Source organism: Heptranchias perlo, chromosome 38, assembly GCF_035084215.1.
Source record: "Heptranchias perlo isolate sHepPer1 chromosome 38, sHepPer1.hap1, whole genome shotgun sequence".
Lineage (NCBI taxonomy): Eukaryota > Metazoa > Chordata > Chondrichthyes > Hexanchiformes > Hexanchidae > Heptranchias > Heptranchias perlo.
Window position 1 is genome coordinate 7,714,729 of NC_090362.1, and position 10,172 is coordinate 7,724,900.

The following is a 10,172-nucleotide window of genomic DNA, read 5'->3' on the forward strand; positions in this document are numbered from 1 at the left end:
ATCCAGTCCAGCTCCCTCTTGAAGGCAGAGAGTCAGCTCCCAGCACACCATTGCATTCCAGAGGCTCATTACTCTCTGGGAAAAGGAGGACTGCCCAACATCCAGTCTATTCCTACTCTTGTGTAGTTTAAACACATCCCCAGGTCCTCCCCAATCTGTCAAACTGGAATCGTCTAACAATGGGCATGCTATCCAGCCCTCTTATTATTTTGTAAACCTCTATCAGGTCACATCCGTGTCTATGCTGCTCTAAAGTAAATAGACCCAGCTCCTTAAGCCTATCTGAGTAACTAAGATTCTTTAAGCTAGGAATCATTCCCATAGCTCTCCTCTGAACCTTTTCCAAGGTCACTATATCACCCACTATAGGAGTCTCAGCACGGTGAACAATAAAATGAGAGCTGAAGTCCTTGGTGAACCAGCCGCCTGGGATTTATGGCCAGTCTGATCGGTGACTACACTACCAGGTCCCACTGAATCAATGCTCCAAATCAATAGGTTTTTTTTTCCCTCATTTGCCCCATCCCAAAAAAACAATGAATGAACTTTGTTTCCATGGAGCCATAAGCCATCACCGACTTCTGCTTCCAGTTTTCCTACTTCAGGTGGGATGCTCTGTGCCATTGACTGTCGGCAGTCCTGGGCTGTGATTGACCAACGGGAAACATGCTGACTCAGAGTGGGACTGGTTCACTGGTTTGGCAGAATGCAAAACTAGCCCTTTGTATAGAACCTTGTTTAGACCACACTTGGAGCACTGTGCACAGTTCTGGTCTCCATTTTACAAAAACGATTTAGAGGCACTGAAGAAGGTGCAAGAAAGATTTACAAGGATCATACCAGAAGTGAGAGGTTATACCCTTCAGAAAAGACTGAACAGGCTGAGGTTCTTTTCTCTAGAAAAGAAAAGGCTGAGAGGTGACCTGATGGAGGTCTCTAAAATTATGAAGGAGATTGATAGGGTAGACGGTGAGAAGATGTTTCCACTTGCGGGGGGAGACCAGAACTAGGGGCCATAAATATAAGATAGTCAGTAATAAATCCAATAAGGAGGTCAGGAGAAACTTCTTTACCCAGAGAACTTGCTACCACATGGTGTAGGTGAGGTCAATAACATAGCTGCATTGAAGGGGATGCTAGATAAGTACAAGATGGAGAAAGGAATAAAAGGTTATGCAGATAGGGTTAGATGAAGTAGGGTGGGAGGAAGCTCGTGTGGAGCATAAACACCAGCATAGACCAGTTGGGCCGAATGGCCTGTTTCTGTGCGGTAAATTCTATGTAATTCCAAGTCATATATTGTTTTGTAGGAAAAGCATATATCAAATACAACATGTGGACTCAGCAGTGCGCACCAATGGCTACTGTAACAATAGAGGCTGCACACCATCAGGACCCGTCACTGGGGCTCTGGGCAACCTTTCCTGCATCCTCTACAAATATGTACAAAGAACTAAAGCAGCATATTAGTGGTGTATCTTAGACTGTGTCCACACGGGGTGACTGTATCAGTGCTGTATCCGCACGGGGTGACTGTATCAGTGCTGTGTCCACACGGGGTGACTGTATCAGTGCTGTGTCCACACGGGGTGACTGTATCAGTGCTGTGTCCACACGGGGTGACTGTGTCAGTGCTGTGTCCACACGGGGTGACTGTATCAGTGCTGTGTCCACACGGGGTGACTGTATCAGTGCTGTGTCCACACGGGGTGACTGTGTCAGTGCTGTGTCCACACGGGGTGACTGTATCAGTGCTGTGTCCACACGGGGTGACTGTATCAGTGCTGTGTCCACACGGGGTGACTGTGTCAGTGCTGTGTCCACACGGGGTGACTGTATCAGTGCTGTGTCCACACGGGGTGACTGTGTCAGTGCTGTGTCCACACGGGGTGACTGTGTCAGTGCTGTGTCCACACGGGGTGACTGTATCAGTGCTGTGTCCACACGGGGTGACTGTATCAGTGCTGTGTCCACACAGGGTGACTGTATCAGTGCTGTGTCCACACAGGGTGACTGTATCAGTGCTGTGTCCACACGGGGTGACTGTGTCAGTGCTGTGTCCACACAGGGTGACTGTATCAGTGCTGTGTCCACACAGGGTGACTGTATCAGTGCTGTGTCCACACGGGGTGACGGTGTCAGTGCTGTGTCCACACAGGGTGACTGTATCAGTGCTGTGTCCACACGGGGTGACTGTGTCAGTGCTGTGTCCACACGGGGTGACTGTGTCAGTGCTGTGTCCACACGAGGTGACTGTGTCAGTGCTGTGTCCACACGGGGTGACTGTATCAGTGCTGTGTCCACACGGGGTGACGGTGTCAGTGCTGTGTCCACACGGGGTGGCTGTATCAGTGCTGTGTCCACACGGGGTGACTGTATCAGTGCTGTGTCCACACGGGGTGACTGTATCAGTGCTGTGTCCACACAGGGTGACTGTATCAGTGCTGTGTCCACACACGGTGACTGTATCTTTATAATTTTGTCTTTTTTTTTGCAGTTTGAGAGCTCCAAAAGCACCTGATGCTACAGCAGATATGGGTCATCATCAGTTCACTTATGCTATCATGCCCCACACAGGTAAATAGGCTGAAGTGAGCTTACCTGTTTCACTGATGCATATACAGATAATATTATATGCCTGGTTATATTTTCATTTTCATGCTAACAGAAGAGCAATGCATTGCACAGGGGTGCTGTGAGATTAGAAACTTGCTTTTGTATGGAGCTTTATCACAGCTCTCAGAAACTTCAAAGTGCTTCACAATAAATTATGTAGATCAACACAGAATCCATTGTGTGCACAGCACAATCACACAAACAACTATGAGACAATTGATCAGATAATCTGGTATTGGTTGGTGCCATTGGTTGAGGGAGAATTGTTGGCCAGGAGACCAGGAGGACTCCTTGCTCTTCACATCATGCCATGGGATACTTAACATCCACCTGAACCAAAGAAACAGGTAGACAGGGCCCAAGTTTAATGTCTTGTCCAAGAAGGGCACCTCTTACAATACAGCACTGGAGTGTCAGCCTAGATTTCGTGCTCAAGTACTGGAGTGGGACTTGAACCCACGACCTTCTGACTTGGAGGGCAAGGGTGCTACCCACTGAACTAAACAGACACTCATTGGAGAAGAGGTTAATATAAAATCCCACCACACGTGTAACAAATTAACACGCCACCCACTTACAGAAACAGACTCAATTTTGAGTTAACTTATTCCAAGTAAGTAAACATTTTGTTCATTGGACTCTTACCGAACTCTCTCAATTTGCTCCGTTCCTGCTCTTTGTTCACACTCCTCTTTGTTCACACTCCTCTTTGTTCACACTCCTCTTTGTTCACACTCCTCTTTGTTCACACTCCTCTTTGTTCACACTCCTCTTTGTTCACACTCCTCTTTGTTCACACTCCTCTTTGTTCACACTCCTCTGAGCCTCTGTCAGTCCTATAGGGGAATGTGCAATAATGATGGAGTTTTACAGGTTTACTTACTATTCAGTTGAATAATAAAGAACACATGGCACTATGTGAAGAAGAGCAGAGCGTTCTTGTGTCCCCCAACATTTCGCCCTCAATCAACGCCACCAAATAACTAGTTGATCTCCCACCGTGTTGTACACAAGGAATCACTCTATGGGAGGGCTTCAGATCTGTACTAGTGTAGACAAGTGGCATGGAGGGGTAGCACACCTGGTGCAGGTTTGTACATGGAGGGGAGCACACCTGGTGCAGGTTTGTACATGGAGGGAAAGCACACCTGGTGCAGGTTTGTACATGGAGGGGAGCACACCTGCTGTGGTGTAGGCATGCTATATAGAGGCACAGTATATGGACCTGCAAATAGTTTTGTGCAGTTATGGAACCCCTGTACCTGGGGCTATCTGCAGTCACTAGTCCTATACTCACCATGATGCCTAACCTGGTGGTATTGAACCAAATCAGACCAGAACATGTTGGTATCTATTTTTCCCTGCTCCCACCCAAAGAAGATTTCAATTGTAGTCCTTGTCCTGTACCATTTCCTCCTCAGGTTCTTTCCAAGAGGCCAGTGTGATTCAGTTTGCCTACAACATCAACTACCCCTTGCACATTGTACCTGCTGAACCCAGTGTCAGTACTTCCAGTTCCTGGAGTGCCTTTTCGGTCCAGTCTCCTGCTGTCATTTTGGAAACTATTAAACAGGTAAATATTGTAGAAGGCAGGTACAAGTTCATCTCATATTTTAAAAATCCATTCAAAATTTTTGTACAAAAATGATATTGCTATAATGTAAAAACTTCTGATGGTGTAACAGGTTCAGACAGGAACTGATTCCACTGTTTTTTTATTGACTCTTCAAACTGATTGCCCCCAACATCTTCCTCTTTCAGCCAGTAGGATGGTTGTGATTTGGACAGCAAACTTCTTCTTGGATGTTCTCAATGCTGCTCTGTGTTGGATTGTCGTATGCTTGGTGGGGGAGTGGGGCTGGACGCGTTTGGTGTTGAGTGGGGGGGGTTGCCGGGCACGATTAATGGGTTGGGGGGCGGGGCCGGGCACACTTGGTGGGTTGGGGGGGCGGGGCCGGGCACGCTTGGTGGGTTGGGGAGGGGGTGGGAGGAGCCGGGACTGGGCACGCTTCGGTTGAGGGGGGGGGAGGAGCACGCTTATGAGGGTTGGGTGGGTTGTTAGAGAGGTGAATGGCCCTGGGAAGGGATATAAAGGTGCAATAAAGAGGAAAGTTGAGACGGGCACTGCTCAATGAGGTAACTGAGTTGTGTTCCCACTGCAGTAGAGGCTTGACGCTCTGGAGTAAATTCTTCCCCCTTGGAGGGAGGCAAATATTTTCTAAACTACTCCATGTGTGTATCTCCCCAACAGGCTGAAGACAGGAAGAAGGCCCTGGTAATTAGGCTGTATGAGTCACATGGCAGCACTGTAGTCACATGGTTGCATACTTCACTTCCTGTTAAACAAGCAATCTGGTAAGTAGCTGTCACTGTGATAAAAGACATGGTGTGTGACTGTTCTCCCGTTAATTGCTTCAACATAGATGTTGGTCCTGCTCCTGCCATGTACAACTGTTAGTTACTAGTTAGTACAAGAAAGACTTGCATTTATATAGTGCCTTTCATGACCTCAGGACATCTGAAAGCACTGTACAGCCAATGAAGAACTTTTTTGAAGTGTAGTCACTTGCAATGTAGGAAACACAGCAGCCAATTTGTGCACAGCAAGATCCCACAAACAGCAATATGATAGTGACCAGATAATCTGTTTGTGATGTTGGTTGAGTGATAAATATTGGCCAGGACAGCGGGGAGAACTCCCCTGCTCTTCTTCGAAGAGTGCATTGGGATCTTTTACATCGAGAGGGCAGACGGGGCCTCGATTTAACGTGTCATCCAAAAGACGGCACCTCCGACAGTGCAGCACTCCCTCAATATGGCACTGGAATGTCAGCCTAGATTTTGTGCACAAGTCTTTGGAGTGGGACTTGAACCCACGACCTTCTGACTCAGGCGAGAGTGCTCGCGGATGACCTTATGCAGAGTATTGGTGCTCCAAGTCTGGCATTGCTGCATCTGGCCCTTTAACCATAGATTTACCGTCAGTCACAGTGATCTGGGCAGAGACTGTCCATCCAAGAAGTTAGATCCAAATATCTCCTATTGAAAACTGATGCATAATCGCGATCTGAAAATGCATTGCAGGAGTTGGAGAGAACAGCTCGTTACTGGTGTGAATGTGCTGGTACAGAGCAGTCAGTTCCCTTCCACTGACTGCCCAAGGTGTGAATATGGCGGGTAGCTCGGAAAAAACAAAACCGTCCACTGACTCCATCTGTCGCATTTTTTTCCGCTCAGTGATAGAATGCTGTGTCCTATATTAAATCAACTTGACTACAGTGCATCCTAATTGAACAGGGATGTGCTGCGAATTCACATTTCATTTAGCCTGTGTGCAAAACCCCAGCCGGTTCAAGTCGCTGTGTTAAAGCGAAATGGATGAGAATTCATGCTTCTCATCTTTGTTCCTGAATTGATGCAGGAGATTATGTAATTGATCGTGCAGCTTAATTCCAGATCTGTAACTATCCCTTGAACATTGTTTTATTCATTAAAAATGACATTAAGCAGTAATTATGCAGCTACTTCTTTGGGCTTCCTGTTCTATGTGACAGCTGCAGCTTAAATTTTATTTCTACTCCCTGCAGGTGTGATCTCCTGGAACGACCTTTAGCGGCCAAGCCTCTCCCCGGCACTGACTTTCCAATCGAGCTTTCCTTCACTCCGTTCCAGATTCTCTCCCTGCTGCTCATTCTCTGATCTGTCCCTGTTGAAAGTGGGACTCATACTTGGTCTGCATTAATAAGTTTTTTTTTATAAATTATCAATGCATTAGTTTCTAAATGTAGCACAATCAAGAATACTGTAGTGTGCTGTAAATTAACAGCATTATTTAATTAAATTAACAGTGCAAAATGCTAGTGGCTTTAGTCTGCACAAAAATTTCTATGGCCTGATTTTTCTCTTAGTTACCAGGGTCGAGTTTCTGCTCGTTTATGCCAGTAATATCTGTGCAATCCGGCCAAACCAACACAAGTGAATTACGTCCCAAACCACTCGCGCTCGTGTTTCCCGCTGGTTTAAGATTCAGTTCGCCCGGCTCAGGCCCTGCGCCCGGGTCGACGTTGCGAGATTCCACGGATTGAGCTGGTTTGGGAAGGATCTTCAAATTGCACTCAATTTCTCAGGTGCTAGTGGGCACGTTTTAAAAGTTTTTTCACATCAGTAAATATTTAATTTACTGACTAGTGAACACCAGTGAAACTATTAAATACTTCATTTTTTTTTTGAGTCATGTTTAATCACAGGTGGAGGACTGGACACCATTATTTTTGCTGTTAAAACCCATTTTCAGCTTTATTAATAAAACTGCACCAGGTTATTACTAAAAATATCAGGGAATACTTTTCAACAGAAAGAACAACAGATGATTACGTTCTATTACGCTGCCCTTCTTTGGAATAGAGGCGGCTAAGGGGAGATTTAATTGAGGTGTATAAAATCCCGATTGCGCCCCACCATTCCAACAGAGCCATTCCATTTGCACCCAGGGTGCGATCAGCACAATTTCCAAAGACTGCCTGAAATTGGCTAGACTAGCAACAACCTGCATTTATACAATAATATGTAACATAAAAACAGAAAATGCTTGAGAAGCTCAGAAAGTCAGGCAGCATCTGCGGAGGAAGAAAGAATTAACGTTTCAAGTCGAAGACCGTTCGTCAGAACGGATTGTGTTCTGACGAACCAGTGGATTTAGTATATTTGGATTTTCAAAAGTCATTCAATAAGGTGCCACACAAAAGGTTGTTACACAAGATAAGGGCTCATGGGGTTGGGGGTAATATATTAGAATGGATAGAGGATTGGTTAACGGACAGAAAGTAGGGATAAATGGGTCATTTTCAGGTTGGCTGGCTGTAACAAGTGGAGTGCCGCAAGGCTCAGTGCTTAGGCCTCAGCTATTTACAATCTATATTAATGACTTAGATGAAGGGACCGAGTGTAATGTATCCAAGTTTGCTGATGATACAAAACTAGGTGGGAAAGTAAGCTGTGAGGAGGACACAGTGTTATAAGTCAGGTTCAGTGAATGGGCAAGAAGGTGGCAGCTGGAGTATGATGTGGGGAAATGTGAGGTTATTCACTTTAGTAGGAAGAATAGAAAAACAATATTTTTTAAATAGTGAGAAACTATTAAATGTTGGTGTTCAGAGGAATTTGGGTGTACTTCTACACAAAACTCAGGAAGGCAAATGGTATGCAAGGGGGTTGGTGTACAAGACTAAGGAAGTCACTGCAGTTGTTCAGGGCTTTGATGAGACCTCACCTGGAGTACTGTGTACAGTTTTGGTCTCCTTTCCTAAGGTACGATATACTTGCCTTAAAGGCAGTGCAATGAAGGTTCACTGGATTGATTCCTGGGATGAGAGGTTGAGTAGAATGGGCCTATATTCTCGAGTTTAGTAGAATGAGAGGTGATCCCATTGAAACATAGAAGATTCTGAGAGGGCTTGACAGGGTAGAGGCTGTTTCTGCTGGCTGGAGAGTCTAGAACCAGGCAGGGGGGGTGCATAGTCTCAGGATAAGGGGGTCAGCCCTTTAAGACTGAGATGAGGAGGAATTGCTTCACTCAGAGGGTTGCAAATCTTTGGAATTCTCTACCCCAGAGGGCTGTGGCTGTTGAGTCATTGAATATATTCAAGACTGAAATCGCTAGATTTTTGGACTCGATGGGGATCGGGCGGGAAAGTGGAGTTGAGGTCAAAGATCAGCCATGATCTTATTGAATGGTGGAGCAGGCTCAAGGGGCCGAACGGCCTACTCCTGCTCAAATTTCTTGTGCTCTTGCAAGGAGATATTAGCATAGCTGACTAAAAGCATGTTTAAACGAGGTGAGTTTTAAGGAGCATCTTAAAGAGGGGAAAGGTTTAGGGAGAGAATTCCACAGCTTAGGCAGCTGAAGGCACGCCCATCAATGGTGGAGCAATGGAAATCAGGGATATGCATGAGGTGATAATTGGAGGAGCGCAGAGATCTGAGAAATGGAGGGCTGGAGCTTTGGAGGGATTTGAACAGAAGGATGAGAATTTTAAAACTACGGCATTCGTGGAGCAGGAGCCAATGTAGGTCAGCGAGCACAGCGGGGTGATGGGTGAACAGGACTTGGTGCGAGTTAGGATACAAGCAGCAGGATTTTGGATAAGTCTATGGAAGGTAGGAAGCCGGCCAGGAGAGCAAGGCTGGAGGTAACAAATGCAACCTTGGTTTCTGGTAATAAGTGTCTAGAAAAACAACTGAAAAATTTCCCTGGTTCTAAAACAAAAAGTTATGGTGACCCATTCATGGTACATTGCCTTGGGCACATCACCATGCTAGAGGACATGGATACGTAACTGATTCACTGTTCCCTGTCTCAATGGGCCTTTGCAAGGAGGCAGTGTGCAACATCCAAGTACTTCCCTACAACGAAAGAGGCAAAATAAAGCAGGCTCGTTACGGCCTACCCTTTGCAACACGGGCACACGCCGGAGCACAGTTACACAGCCTGTTAACACCAGCGGAGGGGGGGGGGGGGGGAAGGAGAGAACAGAAGATAAATTCACCAGAAACAAAAAAACACAAATACATAGGAAAGCAGACTTAAAAATAAAAGCCCTTCGGTTTGTGTCATTCTCCAGACTCCATCACAAGAGCCGAGAGACTCCTTATCCTAATACAGTGGAGTTGAAGCAGTTCAGCCCCAGTCACTGCCAGTTTGGCTGAAATTATAACAAAGTAGTATCTTCCCAATTGATGTTGTATTGGCACCATATTAAATGAGAGGAGGATCAGGCTCCCTGCTCTACATCTCCTACATAAAAGGAATAAAATTAACTGCTGGAGCAGCTGTCCCTCGTTTACATTTAATTTGTGTATTCAGTGCTGCAACCAGCCTGGAATATGGCAGGAGGGCAAGATTGGACACACACATGCACAGCAATGGAGTAAATGAAAAATGTTGTTGTTACCCATGCTGTTAACAAAAATTGCTGGGTCTTTCGTGCATTTTTTTCCTTCCTGATCACTTTTCATAAATAAACAGTAATGTACTGGGGTTTGTCAAGCCGGTTATTGTTCCTCCGCAACTGTAAAAGATTAGAAATGGTACACTGGATAGTTGCCAGCTCTAGTTCCCAACTGAAATAGCTGCAGGTTCCACTTCACAATACAGAAACTGCAAAGAAAGCAGCCTGAGTTCTTAAAGAGGCAGAACAATTCTAAAACAGCTTGAAGCTGCAAGGTGCCCAAGTTCAAACAGGGGAGTCCCCAACTCCTTACAAAAAAAAGTCACAGGTCTAAATTACAATTTAAACAACCATTTTTATCATGAGGGGAGAAAGTGGACTGTTCACATTAATAAACAAAGCAGCTTTAAGGACTGGATTCAGACAAGTGCACATAAATGCAAGAAACTAATCCAAATGTAAAGTGCTACTTAGTCCTGGTTTCAATGATACAGGTGACTAACATATCTGTACCAATGTGAGCAATCACTGTTGCATTTTGAGGGAAGTCAGGGGCACTTTTTCTACTTGCACTAAGGAACTTGTGGAATAAGTTACTGGGTAAAGTCA

General features: G+C 45.5%; 1 protein-coding gene across 1 annotated transcript in view; it reads left to right on the forward strand.

Moving 5' to 3' along the window:
• man2c1 (mannosidase, alpha, class 2C, member 1) overlaps nt 1–10,172 on the forward strand; it is an 89,922-nt gene extending 79,750 nt beyond the window's left edge. The window contains exons 23-26 of the mRNA XM_067973362.1: nt 2,498–2,577; nt 4,038–4,189; nt 4,868–4,971; nt 6,204–10,172. Of these exons, the coding sequence (XP_067829463.1) occupies nt 2,498–2,577; nt 4,038–4,189; nt 4,868–4,971; nt 6,204–6,315 (448 nt within the window). The 3' untranslated portion in view covers nt 6,316–10,172. The remainder of the gene's footprint in view (nt 1–2,497; nt 2,578–4,037; nt 4,190–4,867; nt 4,972–6,203) is intronic.